Raw genomic sequence first — 24756 nt, 5'->3', positions numbered from 1 at the left:
TCCAATGTGGCTGGAAAAATGCTCTTGCAGTGGACCCCCAAGGTTCCATTCAGCATCCACATGGTGGCTTATATACATTCAGATTGCCCTCCTCCGGCACCAGGTACGAAGGTGGTGCACGCAGAGTTTCGGCAAAACAAGCATACACAAAAATCTAAATAAAACTTAGTCTAAGAACCTGGGCAAAAGCAAACCACATGATAGGAATGTCCTTTAAAATCTTATTCTAGGGCTGGAGAGATGGCTCAGTGGTTGAGAGCACCGACTGCTCTTCCCGAGGTCCTGAGTTCAGATCCCAGCAACCACATGGTGGCTCACAACCATCTGAAATGAGATCTGATACCCTCTTCTGGTGTGTCTGAAGATAGTGACAGTGTAATCATAATATATAATAAATAAAATATTTTAAAAAAATATTATTCTAAGACGCACTCATTTGCAGTCACCTCCACAGCAAACCTGTGAACATACTAAATACACAATTTCCCAAAAGAAAACCAGACTTTCTTCAAATACTTAAGAAAAGCTGAGATGCGGCTCCTTTCCCTGTCCAGGCAGTGAGTGTGGCGCATGCGCACTGGGGGGCGTGAGGCCGTCCCAGCAGCCCCCGCGCATTGCCCTGTAAGGCCCTCGAGGGTCTGAAGACGCAGCGGGTGTCACCTCAGCGGGGTGGGGCGGGGCAACTGAGCGGAGCCCGGGTCCCGGTCCTCTGAACGTAGTGAAGGCGCTGCAGGGAGCGGGGTAAGGGCGGGGGACGAGGAGGCCTCGCGCCCCTCAGACTAGTGCCGCGCCTTGGGTTCCTGCGCGGGGACAACAGCGCGGCGAGCTGTGCCTGCTGGGCGTGGCAGGGCATCGGAATAGCACAGCGACTGAGTGCGGCCAGGAAGCCAGGGCGCGACGGCTTTTGTGCGCGTGAATGGGGTGCAGAGCGATTGTGCGCGCGAAGTTGCCCAGGTCGTGGTGTGTGTGTTTCTGGCCCCAGGGTCGGCTGCGGCGTAGCCACCACTTCAGTCCCAAAGATGAACATGTCCCCAGCCATTCACCTGAGCGCCACACAAGACTCCCAGCAAACAAAGCAAAGAGCTCCCAGTCTTGGGAGAAGAATGCTATACCTGGACGACGCTCCTCCCCCCCATTTCCCCGTCCCCCAATAAACACATCCTCCACTGGTTCCCTAGGGTTACCTCAACACACCACACATGCTCAGTCACACGTTGTCCAGGCTGTGTGGGATCCAACTAGAAAGCTATTGTAAACTTCCTGGCCATCTGCCACCCTGGTCTATCTTAGATACTAGGAAAAGACAACTGAACTCTCCTCTTGTGTGTGAGTGATGAATGGTAGTGACGGACTGGTTGTGTCTTGTGCTTTGATTTAACTAGGCTGGACAAGGCTCCGAGAAAAGTTTGGATGTTAACATTCCCTTCTACTCCAGCCTGCCTTTAAGCGCTCACAAGAAGGGAAGGAATAAATTGCCGCTGCCTGTTTAAAAGGTAAGGTCAGGGGGATCAAATATCGCTTCCTCTTTGATCTGCGAAACGTACTTTAATTTTTTTAGTGGATCAGAACATTCGTTATTTTTTAAACGTCTGGTTCTTAGAAACAGTGCCTGACTCCCCACACTACCCAGTGTCTCTATGCACGCATCCACTTTTCAATGCTTTCCAATACTTAAAAGCAAAACAAAACAAACAAAAAAAGACAAAACCTCCCTCCAAGGAGACTGAGCTTTATTTTTATAACTGGATTTTATTTTTAATATTATGCTGTGTGGCTCTTAGAACGGTCGCTGATACTTCATAAATAACAAATGCTTCGTAAACATTAGCTGTTTGGCAGCGCGGAGATTTGGGGTGACTCGTTCAAGGGGAGTGGTGTGTATGGATATGTATTTAATTGTGATGTACATTTATTTTTAGGATTTATTTTTGTAAAAAAAAAAAAAACAAACCAAATTCGTTTATCCTTCCAGCCTCGGCTCCCAAAATGACGATTCTGGGACTAATTATGTATTATTAAATGTCTTTGTTCATTTCCTGACGAGCTTGTAACTTATTTAACCCATTCCAACTATTCTATGTCTACCACTTGGTTAGTGTATCTTACCTCCCGCTTCTTCCTTGGTGTCTTCCTCAGCGTCTCTCCCACAGTCTCTCTCTGAGTCAGTCGCCGGACCACCTCACCCCCACCCCCGGTCTGTCTGTCTGTCTTTTATCCTCACACTATTTCCCAGAATCCTCTCTTCCTGCCAGTGTCCCACCTCCTCTTTTTTTTTTTTTCTTTAAGATTTATTTATTTGGGGCTGGAGAGATGGCTCAGTGGTTAAGAGCACTGGCTGCTCTTCTAGAGGTCCTGAGTTCAATTCCCAACAACCACATGGTGGCTCACAACCATCTATAGTGAGAGCTAGTGCTCTCTTCTGGCCCGCAGGCATACATGCAGGAGGAACACTGTATACATAATAAATAAATCTTTTAAAAAAATATTTATTTAATGTATGTGAGTGCTCTGTCTGCATATACACCTGTGTGCCAGAAGGGGGCATCAGATCCCTTTACAGGTGGTTGTGAGCCACCATGTGGTTGCTGGGAATAAACATAGACTCTCTGGAAGAACAGCCAGTGCTCTTAACTTCTGAGCCATCTCTTTAGTCCTCCTCCCCACCTCCTATTTGTTATTGACAGGTGATGCTTATAAAAGATTCTCTCTCTACATATTTTATTATTTAGTTAGTTATCTGTATGTATATGTGAGTCCTGGTGCCCAGAGACCAGAGGTATGGGATGGGATCCTCCTGAAGTTAAGGGTGGCTGTGAGCCACTTTGAAACACGTGCTGGGAATTGAATTGGGATCCTCTGCAAGAGCAATATACACTCTATACACTTGGTTCTTTTGTTGCTTTTTGTTTTGTTTGTTTTTGTTGTTTTTTTAAAGATGTATTTATTTTATATATGTGAGTGCAATTGCTGTCTTCAGACGCACCAGAAGAGGGCATCGGATCCCATTACAGATGGTTGTGAGCCACCATGTGGTTGCTGGGAATTGAACTCAGGACCTCTGGAAGATCAGTCAGTGCTTTTTTGCTTTTTTTTTTTTTTTTTTTTTTTGGTTCTTTTTTTTGGAGCTGGGGACCGAACCCAGGGCCTTGCGCTTCCTAGGCAAGCGCTCTACCACTGAGCTAAATCCCCAACCCCTCAGTCAGTGCTCTTAACTGCTGAGCCATCTCTCCAGCTCCCTTGTTTTATTTTTTGATACAGTTTCTCTGTGTAGCATTGGCTGTCCTGGAACTCACTCTGTAGACCAGGCTACCCTAGACTATAATTCTATCTCAGAGATCCACCTGCCTCTGCCTCCTTAGTGCTGGGATTAAAGGCATGCACACCACCTCCTGGCTGCAATATACACACTTAAGCCATTTCTTTTTTTAATTAATTAATTTTTATTGGATATTTTATGTATATACATTTCAAATGTTATCCCCTTTCTCCCCTCTCCCATTCCCTCTGCCCCTGCTTCTAGAGCCATTTCTTTATCTCTCATTCCCTTGTTTTATTTTGGTTTTTGTTTGTTTTTGTTAAGGAATGATGGCCAGGTGAATGGCTCAGTGGGTAGAGGAGTTTGCTGTCCAGCCTGAGGACTTGAGTTTGATCCAGTTTCTTCCACATCATGGCAGAAAACAGACTCCTGCAAGTTGTCCTCCGACTTCCACACGTGTGCCGTGGCAACCATATAGCCTCTCCCACATATTACATCATACACAGGAATAAATGAATGTAAGTACAGAATTATAGTACAGCTGTGTAGTTACCTGAATTTACTTAGCAATATGAAGCAGGCACAGTTCTATCTTGACGCTTAAAGATGTGTCTCATTGTAAAATGGCAGGTTTCTTTTTATCCTGTTGTTGCTGTGTTTCTTAGTCTCTTTCCTCTTGAAGGATTTTTTTTTTACAACTTTTTTTCTGTTATGGACAATGTCTTTCAATGTACCCCCTCGCCTGCTTGCTTATGTATTTATGTATGTATCCATGTACATATGCATGTGTATGTATGTATGTATTTATATGTATGTGAATGTGTCCATCCTACAGAATGTGTGTAGAGGTCAGAGGACAATTTGTGGAAATCATTCTCTTCTACCATGTGGTCTCTAGGAGTGAAATTCAGGCCATCAGTCTTGGTGGCGAGTGTCTTTACCTACTGAGCCACCCTGCCAGCCCTGTCAGCATACTTCTATGTACATCTTTGATGAGTGTCTTAGTTGGGGTTTTACTGCTGGGAACAGACACCATGACTAAGGCAGCTCTTATAAGGACAACATTTAATTGGGGCTGGCTTACAGGTTCAGAGGTTCAGTCCAGTATCATCAAGGCAGGAACATGGCAGCATCCAGGCAGGCATGGTGCAGGAGGAGCTGAGAGTTCTACATCTTCATCTGAAGGCTGCTAGAAGACTGGCTTCCAGGCAGCTGGGATGAGGGTCTTAAACCCCCGCCCACACCTACTCCAACAAGGCCACACCTCCAAATAGTCTGACTCCCCGAGCCAAGCATATACAAACCATCACAATGAACACATATATAATTAATTTGTTTAGTCCCCAGAGTAGAATTTCTGAGTCTACACTTTGCCTGGATTAAATGCTATCTGTAGATACTTTTAAACTGGATCCTTGGCATACTGGTTAGATGGTCCATTTCCTTATATTCTTCTTGATAATGTGAGCATTAATACTCTTGAAGTGAGATTGTATATCCCGATAGTTTGACACTATTTCTGTTTTCCAGTGAATCATGAATGCCAAGTCTCTGTGATTGGAGCAGGGATTCTGGGGCTCACAAGCTGGGGCGAGGCCTGAATGAGAGCTGGCTTTGTGGGGGAGATTAAGGGCTCCATATATAGCTATGCTACTTCCCAACTTCCAGTTTTCACAAGTCTGATTTAGTGTCCTTTCTTGAGGGTTTTCTTTTTCTTTTTTTTTTTTTTTCTATTCTTTTTTTCGAAGCTGGGGACCGAACCCAGGGCCTTGCTCTTGCTAGGCAAGCGCTCTACCACTGAGCTAAATCCCCAACCCTCTTGAGGGTTTTCTGATCCACTCATAAATATAACATAGCGACCCTGAGGATACAATGCAACATATAAAACATTCATAAAAACTAGGAGCAGCTGTGCATGCCAGGCCTGTACTGTCTGCGGGTGGAGGGTCGGAGCGGTTTGAAGTTGGCTTGGCTGTGGAGAGCTGAGGAACAGATTCCCAGTGGTCATGGCTGCTAGGCCACTCGGGACTTGGGACGTTTTTAGGTTTGGTGAATCCAGGTGTGCTTTTGAAACTGAGGGGAGTGGATGGGATGGTGTGGCTGTAGATGGAGGGATCGTTGGAGACTTGTGAGGCAAAATCTCATGGACTTGTTTACCTCTCCCAGCTCTGACCTCAGTGGACTCTGCTTCTTCTGAGAAATAAACTCCAAAGAAGACGGAGCGGTTGCTGAGTTTCTGAACCATGGCCCGTGTGAGTTAACCGTTCATATTCTTCTTCTGGAGACACCGCCACATGGCTAGGCTCTTCCTGACCAGATCATAACTACAGACAACCCATTTATTTTAACCTACGTTTTGCCACATGGCGGGTTACCTGTGCACAGGTACCACATGTCCATCTCCTCACATCTTCCTGAGTGGACCTAACCTAGCCTGGCTCTATCCCGAAATCCTTTCTCTCCCCTGGATATCCCACCTCTATTTCCTGCCTAAGCCTAGGCCATGGGCTTTTTCATTGACAGGCAGTGCATCCACACAGTACACAAGGCATTCTCTCTGTATCGCTTCCGTAGTCTCTCACGATTGATTCCCCACCTGTGCTGTTCATCACATCTGTCCTAGCAGTTCTCTGTGATAAACACCAGGACCCAAAAGCAATGGGGGTGGGGTAGGGGGGTATTTATTTCACTTTACAGCTTACAGTCCATTAGGAAGGGAAGTCAGGATGGGAAGAACTCAGAGCAGGAACCTGGAGGCAAGAGCTGAGGTAGAGACCATGGAGGGGCGCTGCTTACTGGGTTGCTCCTCCTGGCTTGCTCAGCTGCCTTCTTATACAACAACCCAGGACCTCCCGACCAGGGATGCAGCACCCATGGTGGCTGGGTGCTCCCCCATCAGTCAGTCCTGCAGACATGCTCAGCCCAGTGTGAGAGAGGCAGTTTCTTAATCGAGGCTGGCCGTTCCCAGGTGGCTCTCACTTGTGTCAGATTGACAGACCAGGCAGCACACAGCCACTGTGCCTCCCGCGCCTGGAACTAGAGGCAGGTCCAACTGTGTCGGTGTTTCCTTTTCCAGACAGACTGACACATGCAAAGTATATAGCAGCTGAAAGCCATGGCTCCTGACCATGATTCCTGTCAGAAAAACAGAGGAGAGAGGATGGCAACAGGATCCTCTTGGACACATTAGAACCTTGCTTCGGGACCCCCATTTCTTCTATCTTATAACCTCAGCTCGAGCTGCTCTGCTCACTATACGGCCCACTTCTGAGCCATGGCGGTACGTGCTTTGAACACCAACACTTGGGAGGCAGAAGCAGCTGGAGCCTGTGAGGCGGGTCTGAGCTACATAGTGAGCGAGTTCCATAGGGACACTGTCTCAAAACAGATGGCCCGCTTCCCACAATACCTCTTTTGTATTTTCTCTATAAACGGTGCTTTAAAATGTGTTAAGGGGTTGGGGATTTAGCTCAGTGGTAGAGCGCTTGCTAGGCGCAAGGCCCTGGGTTCAGTCCCCAGCTCCGGAAAAAAAAAAAAAGAAAAAAAGAAAAAGAAAAAAAATGTGTTAAGTTCTCTTTTTCGCTTTAGCTGTCAATGGTTTGTCACGCAGGTGTCGGTGATGTTCAGCGATGTGTCCGTAGTCTTCTCGAAGGAGGAGTGGGACTGCCTGGACTTAGACCAGAGGACTCTGTACAGGGATGTGATGATGGAGAATTACCACAATGTGCTCTCACTAGGTAAGCGCGGGTGTCTGTAGCAGCTTTGTGTTCTCTGCCACACCCATGCCCGCCCTCTGGGAATCTCCAGGACAACCTTCCACAAACTATTAGACTGTGAATCCATCTATCTATCTATCATCTATCTATCTATCTATCTATCTATCTATCTATCTATCATCTATCTATCATCTATCTATCTATCTATCATCTATCTATCATCTATCTATCATCTATCTATCTATCTATCATCTATCATCTATCTATCTATCATCTATCTATCTATCTATCATCTATCTATCTATCATCTATCTATCTATCATCTATCTATCTATCATCTATCTATCTATCTATCATCTATCTATCTATCATCTATCTATCTATCATCTATCTATCTATCATCTATTTATCTACCATCTATCTATCTATCTATCATCTATCTATCATCTATCTACCTATCATCTATCTATCATCTATCTATCTATCATCTATCTATCATCTATCTATCTATCATCTATCTATCTATCTATCTATCTATCTATCTATCTATCATCTATCTATCTATCTATCATCTATCTATCATCTATCTACCTATCATCTATCTATCATCTATCTATCTATCATCTATCTATCTATCTATCTATCTATCATCTATCTATCATCTATCTATCATCTATCTATCATCTATCTATCTATCTATCTATCAATGTATCTCTCTACCGTGTGTGTTGGCGGGAGGGGCGTGCATGTATTATAGCAAGCATGTGGAGGTCAGAAGACAACTTTTGAAAATTGGTTCTCTTCTTCCTCTGTATGCATTCTAGAATGAACTCAGAACTGCAGCAAGTGCCCTTACCCTCTGCCATGCCATCTGTCTTTTTATTGATTCTTTGTGAGTTTCAGATCATGTACCCCATCCCATTCATCGTCCTGTCATATCCACCCTTCACCCTTGCAACCTCTCTCCCAAAATAACACACGCACACACACACACACACACACACGCACATGCACACCACACACACACATATACACACCACACATACACACACGCATGCATGCACACACACACACACGCACACACACACACACACACACACACACACACACGAAGCAGTGAATTGTTAATCCACTCTAAACTCCTTGGCGGGTGCATGCCTCCTCTACTCCCTAGTGTTTAGGATTCATGAATGACAGACACACAGACACAGCCTTATATTTTAAATACCTTAAACAGCTCAATGGTCAGGCCACTCCCTAACTCCATGTGTCTAACATGCACTCCCTTTGGTGTTCATGAATCTATACTTCATCTTTGCTACCCTGGACCCTGCTGGGCAGTTCTCCTGGGGCCACTTTCCCCCTGCACCTACATGTCAGCTGTGTCCCCCTCCTGTACCTTTTTGGCATAGTCTGACTCCTATGTCCTCATCATGATAGAATCCTTTCTTCCCCCTTCCTCGGTTCATTCCCAGGAATCCTAAAAGTCCCACCTTTGTTCCCTGCCCAGCCATTGGCCTCTGGTAACTTTATTGACTAGCCAAAAATCAACTGAGGACAGATTTCCTTTAGTCCTATGTGTGGGACACTGCAAACAGGTTTTTGGATAGCATAATTAGCATGAAAACACAAACCACCACACACACACACACACACACACACACACACACACACACACACACACAGAGAGAGAGAGAGAGAGAGAGAGGCACACACAAGAGAGACAGACACAGAGAGAGACAGACAAACATACATACACACAAACACAAAGACAGAGACAGAGACAAAGAAAGAGAAGAGAGACAGAAAGACACATACACAGACAGACAGACAGACTTACACTAAATCAAAGCCTAGAAACATCTCATCGTGGAAGCTGTAGTATGTCACAGTGTGTCCCACGGTGTATCCCTCTGTCCACACATCTTCACTTGTAAATGGTGATTGCAATGAGTCATTGAGATCTCTGACTTCTGTGATACCATCAATATTGGATCCTCACTGGGACTCCTCCCATATACCCTGTTGTCACCCTGTGTCATGGAGATCCTGCATCTTCGGATCGTCAGGACTGGCCCTTTCATGGGTCCCAACCATCCACTGATGATAGAGATTTTGGAGTGGGACAACTCAGAACCCTGGTTTGGGACCTGGGTGGTAGGTGAGCTGGTCAGTCCACTGGCTCTTCCTTATCCTCACCACCAGGGGGAGCTCTCCAGCTCTGCTCTTGCTAGGCCACTCTCTGCTGCCATCTGCAGGATGCTGCCATCCACAGGAGGCAGGGTCAGTCCTCCTCTCATGACTGCTTACCTGCACCCACTACTCCAGAGTCAGCTCCGCTGTGCTCCCAGTCAAGGACTGGCCTAGTCTCCCAAGTGCTGCAGCTTCCAATGGCTGGGCCAGCTCTCTGCCCTCTCACCCTTGGGGTGGCTCACCATGCCTTTGCCATCAGGGCCAGCTCTACTGTGTTGCCCAGGCAGGGACTGTTCTAACTGCCCCAGGTTGTGAGGGTGGAGGGTTAGGGGAGGGGGCGTCAGTCACCCTTGCATCCACACTACCTCTCAGTAGATAAGTGATGGGCCAGCTAGGAGCTAGACTTTAAATGTAGGTGAATAACAGTCGTATCATTTCAAAGAAAACATTTCACTTTTTGTTTTGCTTTAGTTTTTGATTGTTTTTTGAGTCAGGGTTTCTCTGTGTAGCCTTGGCTGTCCTGGAACCAGCTCTGTGGACCAGGCTGGTCTCGAACACACAGAGATCTACTTGGCTCTGTTCTGAGTGCTAGGATTAAAGGTGTGCACCACCACGGCCTGGCTCTGATTTCATTTTTCAAATCTTTATTTATGTAGATGGGGAAGGAGCCATGTCTGTGCAGTGACGTGTAGAGGTCAGAGGGTTCTCCCCTTTCACCATGTGGGCCCTGGGGACTGAACTCAGACCATCAGTCTTGACTGAAAGGGTCTTTACCTGCTGATCCACCACACTGGCTACCCCTTGGTTTTTGAACTCCAAATTGCTTTAGATGTTTCATTGTTGGTATACCTATGGAAAACAGCTATCTCTTGTTTCTTAGTTTATCTCTATCAAAGAACGTATATATTTATATAGTGGTGAAATCACCAGGATTTCTTTACAGGGTAACCCAGTCCCTTACCTTTGCTAAGGAACCATCAGTCTTACCAACTTTCATGCCGAAGTTTGAAACTATCATAAGAAATAGAGTAAGTGAGGCTGGGACCGTGGTTCAGTTGGGAGAGTGTTTGCCATGGAGCCTAGTGCCTGATTTGGGATGCAGGACCCAAGTGTAAAGACAGTGGTGGTCTCACACTTTTGTAACCCAGGTCCTGGGTCAGGACACAGAGAAGCTTATTGGCCAGTCAGCCCGGCCATACCAGTGACCTTCAAGCTTAATGAAGGACCTCATTTTAGAAATTAAGTTGAAAGGCCAAAGAAACAGCCCAGTGGTTAGAAGCAGGAGAAATGTAAGCCCAGTAACCCGGATTCAGTTCCTGGATCTTATATAGCAACACCTCCTGCGGTGGCATGAATCTGTGTCCCTCTTGTGGTGAAATGGCAAGTGAAGACAGGAGACTCGCCCAGAAGCTTGTCAACCGGCCTGGGTTGCAGCCCAGCAGAAATGAGAGAGACCCTGTTTCATCCAGGTGAAGAGAGGGACCCGACTCCTGAAAGTTATCCTCTGAACATACACACAAATAATAAAAATGGGAGAGAGCCATTGAAGAAAGACAACTGGGGGTTGGGGATTTAGCTCAGTGGTAGAGCGCTTGCCTAGCAAGCACAAGGCCCTGGGTTCGGTCCCCAGCTCCGAAAAGAAAAAGAAAAAAAGAAGACAACTGATGTCAGTCTCTGCTCTCCACACACATATGCACAAACATGGACTTGCACATATGCACACACACCACACCAACCAGTGCATGGAGCACATTACACTTGACACAGTAGATGTACAAACAGCCACTCAAAGGCAGAGAGAAATGTCAGGAAGTGTCTCTTAGGAGGCTACTTGCTTTCCTCTCAGTAAAGTAATAACATTAATAACTAACAGAATATACACAGTTCAGTTAGGTAGTGCTTAGGTATACATAGATATTAATGTAATTACAGTGACTCAGTGACTCAGACATTTGTTACTATTATTGAAACAATATTTCTGTATCCCAGACTGACCTCAAATTCAACTTTAGCGTCGTCCTGCCTCAGACCCCAAGTGCTGGAACTGTAGGCATGATCCACCATACCCAGCTACAATAAATAATTTTTAATGATTTTTTAACCTTTCAATTACGTGTCTGTGTGTCCTGGTATGTGCATGTGACCACAGTACCCGAGGAAGCCAGAAGAGGGTGGCAGACTCCCGAGTTAGAGTACAAGCTGGAAGGAGTTATGGGATCTGGGAACCTGGGCCCTCTGCAAGAGCCCAGGCTTAACCACTGAGCCACCTCTCCAGCCCCTGTAGTAGACCCTCTCACTATTGCTAAGGAAGCTGAAGCAAACGGGCAGCTTGCCCACTGCCCCACTAGAGTTCTTTGATGACCTTAATGTGACTGTTCCCTTCTCTAAGGACTTTATTGGTTGTCATGCTAACCTATGCTTGGTAACACATCTCACTAAAATGAACCAAAGACATTTCGAATTCACTTTTAATTTCCTCGTTACCTCATGTTTCTTTTCTTCCAAGCAGGATGCTTCATTTCTAAGCCAGATGTGATTTCCTTGCTGGAGCAAGGGAAAGAGCCCTGGAAAAGAAGACGGTGTCCGGGTAAGAACTGTCTGTCAGGCTTGGGGAGCACAGCAGCTACTTGAAAAAGAGACACACCAGACAGGTGGACACTGAGCCGGCCCCTAGGATAGGGACTGTCGGCGTCAGCACAGAGGACACACATAGCTAGAAAGCAGAGTGGCGGGCTGTAATGGAGAGCTGTGAGGAAAAGCCAGCAGAGGGAAGAGCACATGCTGGCACCTCGGGAAGCTCTGCTGTGTTCACGAGGTTTCCCTGTTTGTGGTGCTGAGGCGAAGCCTGGTCTCTTGCTTCATCATCAGCCCCGGGAAGCTTTTAAGGTTATAACCAGGGGAGCATTCTGTCTCGCCTTCCCTCACACAACTTCTCTCTTTTTTTTTTTTTTAAGATTTATTTATTTATTTATTATATGTAAGTATGCTGTAGCTGTCTTCAGACACCAGAAGAGGGCATCAGACATCATCATAGATGGTTGTGAGCCACCATGTGGTTGCTGGGTATTGAACTCAGGACCTCTGGAAGAGCAGTCAGTGCTCCTAACTGCTGAGCCATCTCTCCAGTCCCCAGTGCCAGATTTTTTAATGTTATTTTCTCAGTGAAATAAAACTATAAGGGTAATATTCTATGCAAACATAGTATTCCCGTTCTGAGAACCCAAATCTGAGATAGTCCAAAGTAAACCTGACCACCAACTATCTCTGAAATTCGTTATTAGTCACTTCCTAAGAAGACTAGAATAAATACTAGAGTAGGCCCAGTATCTCCTATTCAGAACGCTGGGGAGAAAACGTGTTTCAGATTTCAGACTGAGATGCATGTATTTCATGCCTGTTACTGTCTTTCCTGCATGTTTGTCTGTGTATCACATGTGTGTCTGGTGCCCAAAGCAGTCAGAAGAGGACATTGCATTTTCTGGAAATAGACATATAAGTGTTTGTGAGCCACTATGTGAGATCTAGCAATGGGACCTGGGTCCTCTCCAAACACAGCCCTCTCTTCACTGCTGAGCCATCTGTCCAGCTGTATACGCCATTTTATACATGGGCTGATAAGACACAGAAACCAGGCTTTAGGTGGGAGCTGTAAATCCTGGGGAAACAAGTGGAGAGTAAAGGCTGTTTTTGGAAGAACTGTGTGGGGTCACCTCAGTGCTGTGCTCTGTCAATGGGTGATCAAAAAGGCTGCTCCGGAGGCTTGGGCTGGAGAGGCGGCTCAGCAGTTAAGGGCACTGGCTGCTCTTGCAGAGGACCCTGATTCCATCCTCAGCAGCCACATGCAGCTCACAGCTGTCTATAACTGCAGTTCCAGGGTATCTGACACCCTCACACAGACATGCATGCAGGCAAAACGCCAACGCCCATGAAATAAAATAAATAAAACTTAAACAGAATGCTGCTGAAAGATTCCTGGTAATCCTCGTCTCTGGAGTGTCTGTTTAGTGAGCTGGAGAGGCTCCAGGAAGGCCGGCCTTTCATCTGCTGGATCATAGAAGGCCGCACGCTTAGGGGCAGTGCGTTCTTTTAAAGCCGTCTTTAGTGGGAGTCATGCCATGAGCCAGGTTCTTAGTTCTTAGCTTTCAGCTAAGTTTAGATGGACTCTCCCTAAAGCTTTTCTATTCTTGGCGGCCAATTGTATTCTCCTGGGAAACAGCTGTTTTAGCTAGGCTTTGAATCCATCGCCAGTGGTCTATGTTCTAAAATGCCCACTTTGTCATTTATTCATTTAGCTTTGTTTGTCCCGAGACAGCCCTCTGCCCCGGCTTCCCAAGTGCCACTGCTATAAATTGTAATCTTGTATTAGCACAGGCATGGTGTGCCATTTGTTACTTCTGTGTTGGCTCTTGGGTTGCTGTTTTGCTGTTGTCGTTTTGTTTTTCGTGCTGTGTATAGAACCCAGGACTTCACCCCTTAGGCGAGCATTCTACCACAGAGCTACATGGCTACATCCTTTGTCCCTTTCTACATGGTGTTTTGAGACAGGGCCTTGATGAAGTGCCCAGCCTGGAATTAACTGAGTTTGCCACATTCTTATCTCAGCCTCCCGAGTGCTGCGGTCATGGGTTTGTGAAAAAAAAAATTTTTTTTTGGTTCTTTTTTTTTTTGTTTTGTTTTGTTTTGTTTTGTTTTGTTTTGAGCTGGGGACTGAACCCAGGGCCTTGCGCTTGCTAGGCAAGCGCTCTACCACTGAGCTAAATCCCCAACCCCTATATTTCAATTTTTAAATGAACTTGCTGTTTTCATTCTTTCTGGTTTTAGTAGAAAATACCCGTATGATTTCAACTTTTTACACAGGCCCACAACCGTAATGATTGAAAACCTCATTCTCTTTGACGTGGGTCACTGAGCACAGGATTTTCCTCTGACTCCTGCTCTGGGCTTGCTGTCCTCTGGTCTTCAGGTCCTGCAGTCCTGTCAGCCAGCCCTTCTATTCAGATACGTGCGAGAGCTTTTGCTGCCATTACCTAGTTATAGTCTCAGAAATTCAGAAAGGTCTCTAATGAAGGAAGGGAGTGGAGAAGAGCAGAGCAAGGGGAGGAGGGACAACCGAACATCTGATCAGACGAGCAAGGGAGAGCAGTTCCTCCGTGCTGTGCGGTGATAGACACAGGGATAGTGACTGCAGCTCTGTGACGGGGGCAGGGGGAGGGAGGACATGATGGATGGATGGACACTGACAGGAGGGAACCCAGCCAAAACAACCATATGAGAAGCCTCGAGTACCACAAGGAAAGGGGAAAGAATGAGCAGAGGCAGCTGCAAAGGAGGAGGCCTGAGTGAGCTTCCTGTCCCACATGTTCATATAACGGCACGAGCTTAGAGTCATGAGGAGGACAGTTAGCCACTGAGAGTAAACCATGACGGGTTAGGGGCAGAGCCGTGTGTTCAGATAAATAAATGAGTCAAACTCCATTGTTCTGTGAGCTTACTGTTTAGTGTGGAGTAAGTTAAGATTGTGTCTGACTTTAGGCGCCTTTCAGGTAAGGGAAGTTGAGGCTGAACTATCTCAGTGTAAGCTGTGTAAGACCTGCGTTCTACCTCGAGCACTTTTTATAAACTTACTAGAGAAAGGAAGAACAATGATAACCGTGAGACTGTAAGATTATCAATGATGGAGACGTGGAATGGGAGAGAAGTCTCGGTTGTCAAAGTGCTTGCTGTGTGAACAAAGGAACCCGAGGGAAGAGTCAGCGTCTATTTAAACGATGGCTGTCTCAGTGCTGGGTCCCTGGGGCTTGCTGGTCCCTGCTAATTTCCAGGTTCAGACTGACAAGGTGTAGGAACTAAGAGACCCGCTGGGTCCACGGTTAAGAGGACCGCTGCTGTCGCAGAGCTCCCAGGTTCCCTTTCCAAATCCACATGGTGGACCACAAACATCTGTAAATCCCTGGCCAGGGGCTCCAACACCCTCCTCTGACCTCTGTGTGTTCATAGCGCCCATAAATACGCGTAGACCAAAGGCATACCTATAAAATAAGGAAATCAATCTGCTCTGCAGGAGTAGGAGTGCTCCTAACCACTGAGCCTCTCTCCAGCCCCCAGATGAGAGTCTGGTTTGGGGAGCTGGCACAAGTTAAAGTGCTTGCTGCACAAATGTATTTGGTTCCCCAGAGGCAGTGTAAAGGACAGGTGGGTGAGTGGATCCAGCAGAAATTCCAGCCTGGGAAGGCAGAGACAGAGGATTGCCTAGAGCACGCGGGCAGGCAAGACTTAGCCATGTTGGTGAGTTCTGGGTTTGTTTGAAAGACCCCGTCTGGAGGAGGAAGATGAAGGATAGATTGAGGGTGGTTCCTGACATCAACCTCAGGCCTCCTCATGCCCCCTTCCAGTGTGTACCCACACACATGCAAAATATGTCACACATACACATCACACATATAAACAAAACATGAAAAATGGAAGCAAGAATTGTAGTCTTATCCAGGTGGTTTTGGTGGCATTTAAACAGTATTTGGGTTTTATCGTTGTTGTTTATTTGTGGGTTTTTTGTTGTTTTTGTTTTGTTTTTGAGACAGGGTCTCACTGTGTAGCCCTGGCTGTCCTGGAACTCCCTGTGTAGACCAATCTGGCCTCAAGCTCACATAGATGCTCCTCCTTCTGCCTCCCAGGTGTTGGGATGAGAGACGTGTGCCACCACGTCCAGCTTCGAATGGTGTTTGTGATAAGCTTCTCTGAATATTTGAACCACACCTCATCCCTGACCCAGTGACTAAAAATGTTTGCCTAATTACTACTCTCTTTTATATGAGGTCCTCTTTGCCTCTTATTCTATCCCACCCCTAATTACACGAGACGACTTTGAGTTTGGTTGGCCGTTACCTTCATCGTCTTCTATTTCTAATGTAGAAAGTTCGCTTCTTTAGAAAAAGCAAGCGGCATGTGTTTGCTTTCCTGCTTTCTTTCAGATTCGGGAGTGAAGGATGAGACCCACCAGTTGTTCTCAGAGAATGGTGTTTATGCAGTGAGTTTATCCCAGTGGAAGATAATGGAAAGAATCGGGAACAGTGGCCTGAAGAGCCTCTTGTTAAAACATGAGTGGGCGTCAAGAAGAAGACAGGAAAGACAAGAGGGTTCTCGGGAGGGCTATCTCAGTCAGGTGAAACACACATCCGAAAGAGTGTCCTCGTCCGAAAAGTGCACATTGACTACACGGCAGAGGATCCCTTCTGTGGAGAAACCCTATGAGTGCGACGCCTGTGGGAAGGCGTTTCGAGTCCGCCAACAGCTCACTTTTCACCACAGAATCCACACCGGCGAGAAGCCCTATGAGTGTAAGGAGTGCGGGATGGCCTTCAGGCAGACCGCACACCTCACCAGGCACCAGAGGCTGCATTCCGGTGAAAAACTGTATGAATGTAAGGAGTGTGGGCAGGCTTTCATATATGGCCCAGACCTCAGAGCGCACCAGAAGCTTCACACCGGCGAGAAGCCCTACGCATGTAAAGAGTGCGGGAAGGCCTTCAGGGTACGGGGACAGCTCACTCTCCACCAGCGCATCCACACTGGGGAGAAGCCCTACGTGTGTAAGGAGTGTGGGAAGGCCTTCAGGCAGTACGCGCACCTCACCCGACATCAGAAGCTTAACGTGGCCGACAGACTCTATGCGTGCAAAGAGTGTGGGAAAGACTTTTTGTGTGGCTCTGGCCTTAGAGTTCATCACAAACTTCACACTGGGGAGAAGCCCTATGAATGCAAGGACTGTGGGAAGGCGTTTAGAGTTCGACAACAGCTAACACTGCACCAGAGGATTCATACCGGGGAGAAGCCCTATGAATGTAACGAGTGCGGGAAGACCTTCAGCCGGGGCTACCATCTAATTCTCCATCACAGAATCCATACTGGAGAAAAGCCTTACGAGTGCAAGGAGTGCTGGAAGGCCTTCAGCCGGTACTCCCAGCTTATTTCTCATCAGAGCATTCATATTGGGGTCAAACCCTATGACTGTAAAGAATGTGGGAAAGCCTTCAGACTGCTCTCACAGCTCACACAGCATCAGAGTATCCACGCTGGGGAGAAGCCCTACACATGTAAGGAATGCGGGAAGTCTTTTAGATTGCGTCAGAAACTTACCCTACACCAGAGCATCCATACTGGTGAGAAGCCCTTCGAGTGTAAGGAGTGTAGGAAGGCCTTTCGACTCAATTCCTCTCTTATCCAACATCTGAGAATCCATTCTGGCGAGAAACCCTATGAGTGTAAGGAGTGTAAAAAGGCCTTCAGACAGCACTCACACCTCACCCATCATCTGAAGGTTCATAGTGTCCAAGTGTAACAAAGTCTTAGCAGTCTCCTAGAACATTCTGTGAGTGTTCACACTGTAACTGACCTGGCACAAGCAGTTTTAGATCATGAAAGGAATATGTCAATGTAATGAGTGCCACTGTGCTCCAGTCTGCTCTCCACCACCATGCTTCAGTGTGCTTCTTCTACGGTCCTGTGTGTGGACAAATGCGGGGAAAATGACCCCTGTTCCTTCACTTCAGTTAGGTTAAAGCACTCAGACGCTCTGCTCTGTAGTTTCCCTCATTTGTGAAGTGCTGATCCAAGACTGGGAACAAATGGCTGCAAGTTCTAAACTCCATCAAGTTGCGCAGCCCTCATCCTTTCCTTGGACCACGGCCAGATGCAGCTCTGCCCAGGGGAACATAGTAGCAGCATTCCAGGACCCCTGTCAGGGCCCAGGCTTCACCGTTAGGGCTGCCTCATCTCAGAATATCCTCTCGAGTCCTGAACTGTGGATTTGAAAATCTGGCTGAAGAGACCATGTGGAGAGGCCATGGGGACTATACAGGTAGGCAGAGGCCTTCACTGAAACCCACTTCTGTGTATGCTCATGAGACTAGTCACTGGACTGGAATAGTTTTGGATCTTCTCGAACAGCCACCAACTGAATGCCACTGAGTGACTTCAGCTGACATCACGCAGAACAGAAAAATCAGCTGGCCACATGATCATAAAATAATATATGCTCACTGTTGAAAGATATTAAATTTATGATAAAGACTTACTATTTATTACTCTTTAGAATTCATGTAAGTGATTCCAGGTATGATGACTATAGAAATGCCTTCCAAAGTTTATCTCTCCTTGAACTTTAGCTGTATGAACCTGGTTTAAAGTGTTTGCTTTTGTCGTTTTATGGGGTCTTACTGTGTAACCCACACTAGGCTGAGACTTGCCGTTGAACTCGGACCTTGAGCTCCAGGTCCTCCTACCTCAGTCTCCAGAATGCTGGAGTTCTAGGTTCGCCTCATCACTTCCAGTGTGTGTGTGGCTGTGCTTGTGTTTGTATTGTGCTGTGATGGTACAGGACTGAGGATTGAACCCAGGGCCTTGCAGTGAATATTCCCCTAGTCCACTCATTAGAATATTCAGTGTGAAATTCTTTGCAATTTGCCAATAAAACAGTCTATTTTCTGCAGTTCCAGTCAATATTTAGTAAAGACAGCATAAAAAAAGCTAATCATCTATGATAATTCCTATTTTTTAAAAATATCACTGTATTGTAGCATTTTTTAATGCACCAAATTATCCTATTTTAGCTAATGGGGATCCCCTGTGCTCACCCCTTTGTCCTCTCATTGTGACCACCATAGCCATTTAAGAGCTGTTCCCTCTGCCTTCTTTTTCTTCCTTTTCTCAAATGGATTGATCTGCTACAAAGCATACTAGGACATAGTTGATAAAGGAAGAATGGAATATGTATCCTCTCATTTCATAACAACCATTGTCAATGAAAACTTCCTTATTAGAAAATTCTAAGGCTCAGGACATCATGGTGCCACCTTTAATCCCAGTACTCTAGAGCCAGAGGCTGGTGCATCTCTGAGTTCCAGGCCAGCCAGGGCTGCAGAGTGAGTTCCAGGATAGCCAGGGCTGCACAGAGAAACCTTGTCTTGAAACACTCAAAAAGAAAAGAAGAGGAGAAGGAGGTGGAGGAGGAGGAGGAGGAAGAGGAGGAAGAAGAGGAGGAAGAAGAGGAAAAAGAAGAGGAAGAGGAAGAGGAGGGAAGAAAATTCTAGCCACCAGTGATTAAGTGATAGAATTTGAAGTTATATATTTTTATGGGCAGGAGGGAGTTAAGTTTGGTTTTCCTCCTCTCTCACCCTCTCCTCATCCAAGACCTGCCTCACACTTAACTTCCTAGCAGAGGATATTCTGGGACAGGTCTGATGCTCTCGCCTCTACTTGCCAAGGGCTGGGGTCTCAGCTGTGCGCGGTCACAAAGGCTTATCTGCCCAGATGTCTGGAAGTGTTCTAGAGAACTGTACTCCTTACTTCATGGCACAGAAAGAAAATGCTGTTGCCAAACAACCCTAGATACTGTGTATCCTCGGATCCCATGGGTTATTAAAAGGACAGCAGAAAAGGTTTCTCTTTATCTAAATCAGTGTGTCTCAGGCCGCACCACGGAACTCCCTTTTGCATTACCTGTTAAAGGTGAGGCGCTGTGCAGACCAGGCTGTAACCAAAACGCAAGGATGGGAACCGCAGCATGGCAGCCGGGGTTTGTCACTGTATGACAAAGAAAGCATCTGTCATATGCAAACAGGCGCTTGCTCCTTTGGAACGAAAATGGTTATTTTTAGGGGATGCAGAACAGCTCGGTGGTAAAGGGCAGGCAAAAGGCCCTGGGCCCCACCCCAATTCTGAAACAAATCCCAAACAACTCAAAATGTGATTTTTTTTCAATCAGAAAATTACTTGCCCTTTCTATATGTACATCTATTTAGACCTGTATATTTTCATTTTCCCTTTTGTGTATGTGGTGTGCATGTATGTGTTTGCATGTTTTGTATGTGTGAGAATTTCTGTGCATGTGGAAGCCTAAGGTTGATTTTGGGGAATCATCTTCAATGGCTTTTCCACTTTATTCAATGAGGCCAGGTGGCTCAGTCAGACCCGGGCTCACCAGTGTGGCTGTTCTAGCAAGCCAGCTTGCTCTAGGTGTCCTCTGTCTCTGCCTTTCAAATCTGAAATTACGGGTGGGTCCGCCATGCCCACCCAGCCTCTATGTAGGTTCTAGGGATCTGAATTCCAGTTTTTAAGCCTTCCAGTTTTTAAGCCTGTGTGGCAAGTAATAAACCTCGGAGCCATCTCCACGACCCTAAACTACTTATTGATCAATGCTGTATATAATCACGGAAAAATGTCTTATTAAATATCAGTATGTTTCTTACTCTGTGTAATAAGTTTTGTAAAGTGTTTAACAAAAAGCAAGATTATTTTTATCAGTTTATATTCTTTTTCAGTATCTTCAACCAGTAAAATTGTTCCTTTTACCCTCATTCCTGACGTGTGTATGGTAGCTGTGGTGTTTTGAGACACGGTCTTATATAACTCAGGCTGGCCTTGAGCACCTGATACCTCCTACCTCTGCTTCCCAAATACTGAGATTTTAGGCATGTACCCCTATGCTGGAACTAATATGTATTCTAATATTTTCCTGATTAATAATGAATTGAACATCTTGCACATCTACTCTATGACCAAACTACAGAACTTGCTAGTTCACATGTTTTGCCGTATGTCTCTTCTATCTCCCATTGTTCTTGAGATAGGGTCTCACTGTAACCAAGGCTAGGTTTGAATCACTGGTAATCTTCTTGTATTGAAAGAGCGTACCCCAAAACGGGGAGCGCGTCTCTCTCTCCGATCGCGGGGTGGGGTGCCCCCAGGAATCACGAGTAGCCATTCTTGATGTAACAGCAAGAGGTAGCTTTTATTAACGAGATCCCGGGTCTTAGCGGGATCCCGGGTCGACACGTATCTCACACAGGAGACAGAGGAATCGACCCTGAGCCTCTAAACTCAGGGGTTTATATAGGGGAGGTAAGGGGCATTCTCGCAGTTACACATGATTGGTCAATTCAAAAGGTGCACAGTTACTTTCGGCGCGAAATGACATCAGCAAGGAGTATGTGTTATCTAGCAGCTCAGCAGGCAGGTAGGGTGGCTCATCTCACTCAGGGGGGTGAAGGAAGGGGAGGGGGTGGCTACGGATGGTCAGTGTCCTTGGGGCTGATAGCTGGTTTGGCAAGTCCTATCTCTGGCTCTCCCTCAGGCACGTCCGGCCCTGCACATCCGGACTCTGACAATGAGCAACCTTTATGAAACTCTAGTTCTGCACATTCGGGCTCTGACAATGAGTAACCTTTATGAAACTCTAGTTCTACAGTATCAGCTCTGAGGTCTTGGGATTACAGGTGTGGGCTACTGTTCCCAGCTCCATGCCTCTCTATAAAACAAATTCACAAGGCCAGGCATGATGGATCACGCCTTTAATCCCAGCACTTGAGAGACAGAGGCAGGTAGATCTCTGAGGTTGAAGCTAGCGTGGTCTACAGAGAGAGTTCCTGGACAACCAGGGCTACGCAGAGAAACCCTGTCTCAAATTTTTAATTTTAAAGAGGAAAGAAAAAAATCCATACCAGATATGTAATATTTTTAAAGATTTATTTATTTATTATATATAAGTACACTGTAGCTGTCTTCAGATACACCAGAAGAGGGCATCAGATCTCTTTACAGATGGTTGTGAGCCACCATGTGGTTGCTGGGAATTGAACTCATGACCTCTGGAAGAGCAGTCGGGTGCTCTTAACCGCTGAGCCATCTCTCCAGCCCGATATGTAATATTTTTAAAAAAGATTTTATTTTATGTGTATGTGTGTGAACTACACACATCCCTCAGGGCAGAAGAAGGCTTTAGATTCTCTGGAACGGAAGTTACAGACAGTTGTGAACCACCTGTGTTGTGTCTGCCAGGGTGTAAGGGCCCTAAGTCACTGAGCCATCTCTCCAGCCTGAGTTGCACTGACACGGTACCGAGAATCGGGCGAAAGCCTGCGGGATGAAAGAAGCACACACACACAGGTTATTCATGTCAAGCCAGAAGAGGAAGAGAGCTTCTGGTTTCTTTATTGACCAAACTATATATCCAAAGTACAGCGCTTAGCAGGTATCTGCCAAGCACAGTGGGGAACCCTGGCTGAGACTTCGGTAACAAAGGACCAACTTTGTGACCTGAATAAATTAGGAAAATAACCAGGAAGGCCAACCTAATTCTTTGACTCAGGTGAGAAGTACCTGGTCGGACTGCTCCCAGTAGGGGACAAAAAGCTTCCACATGCAAAGGCAGGGCTCAGCAGGGGTCAAACCTTGCTGGAGACCCAGAAGGGTCTTGTTCTGGCTGAAAACATTCCGTGAATGCAAACTTCTTGTGCAGGGAGAGGCTTTTGATCCTACAATCTAAGACTAAGGCCAGACAGTGACAAGGCAACCAGGCCCAAATCCAATACCAGTCCCACACCTAAGACCCTGGCCCAATGCTGATCCCCGCCCCCACCACCGAGTTTCACATAGAACTAATCTGTTGTGAATTATGGACACTTCTGCTAGGTGGTGACTTAAACCTGTACTTGTGATGTCACATAAATTAAAAATTCACATATAAAATTTAAATATAGGTCCAGCCGTAGCTTTCTTAGGAAAAGTATTTCAAGAGGTCAGCAGCACCCCTTTGAACACACCACGGGTAGAACATTCCCAGAGTCTTGGTTTCCCAGGTAGTCATCTTTGTCAAATGAAAATAGATAAAGTTATGTGCAGATTTTTTCTGGATATCTATACTGGTTTTAAAAATTTTTAAATTTGTGGCAGAACCCCCAAAACAAGGCTTGGTATCCATGATACTAGGAGCCATCCAGTCATGCTCCTGATTTCAAGGAAATGACTTGGCATGCTGTTCATGATCAACTAAAGTGGATTTCCTCTGGATCCATTTCACACAGTTCCTAAAGAATCCTTTTGTCAGAGATTCCGATTCGATGTTGTCAGTGTCATCTGGCACTTGGACGTGTTTTTCTCCTCGAATGTGTTAATGTGCTCTGTGCTGCAGGCATTCAAACAGTGTGGTATCGGTGCAGAAATGAGGAAGAGGACCATTGGGACAACATAGAGAGAAGGATCTCCAAAGCTGTGGCCCGTGGCGTATGACAAAGACTCCTCTGTAGTGCGGCTGGAAAGTCGTCATCTTTTTTCTGTATGAATGTTTACATACATGAGTACTAATGTTTGTGCACCGCATACATGCCTGGCGTGTGCTTGGCAACAGATCTCTGGAACTGGAGTTACAGACAGTTAGGAGCCTCCATGCGTGCTCGAAATCATACCTGGGTCCCCTGCAAGAGTATCGGGTGCCCCTAACTGCGGAGCAAGCTCTCCAGCACCTTCCCTCCCTTTTGTGAGGCAGGTCTCTCAGTGTAATTTTTGACCGCCCTGGAACTCACTATGTAGGCTGGCTTGGAACTTGAACTCACTGAGGTCCACAAGCCTCCGTCTCCAGAGTAGTGGGATTAAAGGCAGTCTTGTCAGTAAGAATGAAAGGAAAATTATACAGATTTGAGGTTTAAAAATATGAAGTTAAAAGAGTAAGTTTTAAATTCAGACTCAGGGCTAAACACCGTGAAAAGCAAGTCCAGGCAGCCCCGCCCTGCCGCTAGAACTAACAACAGACCATAAAAGGAAAGGAATGCAGAACAGACCAGGAGTACCGGATCTGACTCACAGGCCACCTGGCAGGAAGAGATAAGCCCCCAGCCCCCGACATCCAGGATGCCCCAAACCTGCCAATGTGTGTAGCTATACCTTATTACCTCATCATGTGAAATAGCCAATCATATGTGAACATGTCTATGTGCCTCGTTTGAATCCACCAGTCCCCGTAACTATGCATCTGCTTCTGTACGCCCACTTCTGCTTCCCCAATCCCTATAAAAGCCCCATGCTGGAGCTGCTGGGCGCGCAAGTCCTCCGAAGAGACTGTGTGCCCGCAGGTACCTGTGTTTTCCAATAAACCCTCTTGCTGATTGCATCCGAGTGGACTCGGCTCGGTCATTGGGCGCTTGGGACTCCTCCTGAGGGAAAGGTCCTCTCCGGGGGTCTTTCAAGAAGTGTTGGGCAGCATAAGTCACAGTCTATATAGATCAAAAGTTAAGAGTCTTTTTCAATAATTGGGAGAGGTCACTCGCAGGTCTATACACTATATAAAAAACAATTCCAGGTAGCTTAGTGATGTAGACACAACAGAGAGATGCATAGAAGAACGTTGTAGGGGAAGTACTGTGATTGAACGCAGGCTTCACACTCATTAGACAAGTGTTCTACTACTTAATAAATTAATTTAATTAATAATTAATCATACACATTCATTCTATCAATTCTGTTCCTCTAGATAACCCTGATTGATACCCTTGAACCCACTCTGAACACCCAGACTGGTCTTGTGATAGGTCTCAAACGTGAGACAAACTGAGGTGCCTGCTTAACATTTCTTTAAAAAAAAAAAAAAGATTTAATTTATTTACTGTATATGAGTACACTGTAGCTGTCTCAGACACACCAGAAGAGGGCATCAGATCCCATTACAGATGGCTGTGAGCCACCATGTGGTTGCTGGGAATTGAACTCAGGATCTCTGGAAGAGCAGTCAGTGCTCTTAACCACTGAGCCATCTCTCCACCCTGC

The 24756-nt window shown here is 46.2% G+C and overlaps 1 protein-coding gene and 1 long non-coding RNA gene across 4 annotated transcripts; one reads left to right on the top strand and one right to left on the bottom strand.

Annotated features, from left to right (window-relative positions):
* The first annotated feature begins 598 nt into the window (after positions 1-598).
* Positions 599-20407, top strand: Zfp82 (zinc finger protein 82). 3 transcript variants are annotated; one of them, XM_039093789.2, is made up of 8 exons: positions 604-741; positions 1383-1493; positions 3581-3774; positions 5423-5508; positions 6333-6536; positions 6867-6993; positions 11675-11752; positions 16134-20407. In XM_039093789.2, exons 5-8 carry the CDS (start codon positions 6531-6533, stop codon positions 17498-17500), a joined length of 1578 nt encoding a protein of 525 aa, XP_038949717.1. In that variant the 5' UTR covers positions 604-741; positions 1383-1493; positions 3581-3774; positions 5423-5508; positions 6333-6530; the 3' UTR covers positions 17501-20407. The 3 variants fall into 3 exon arrangements, with proteins under 3 accessions (XP_017456906.1, XP_038949717.1, XP_006255213.1); XM_006255151.5 differs by having other exon boundaries at positions 11672-11752; XM_017601417.3 differs by lacking the exon at positions 6333-6536 and having other exon boundaries at positions 599-741.
* A 1260-nt stretch (positions 20408-21667) lies between these two features.
* On the bottom strand, positions 21668-24208 carry LOC134483093 (uncharacterized). Its single transcript, XR_010059966.1, has 2 exons — positions 24070-24208; positions 21668-22074 (listed from the first exon to the last, which is right to left on the bottom strand). It is a non-coding gene; the product is annotated as an uncharacterized LOC134483093 (long non-coding RNA).
* Between the last annotated feature and the right edge of the window lie 548 nt (positions 24209-24756).

Source organism: Rattus norvegicus, chromosome 1, assembly GCF_036323735.1.
Source record: "Rattus norvegicus strain BN/NHsdMcwi chromosome 1, GRCr8, whole genome shotgun sequence".
NCBI lineage: Eukaryota > Metazoa > Chordata > Mammalia > Rodentia > Muridae > Rattus > Rattus norvegicus.
The sequence above is the reverse complement of the archived record's forward strand: the minus strand, read 5'-3'. Positions and strand labels throughout refer to the sequence as shown.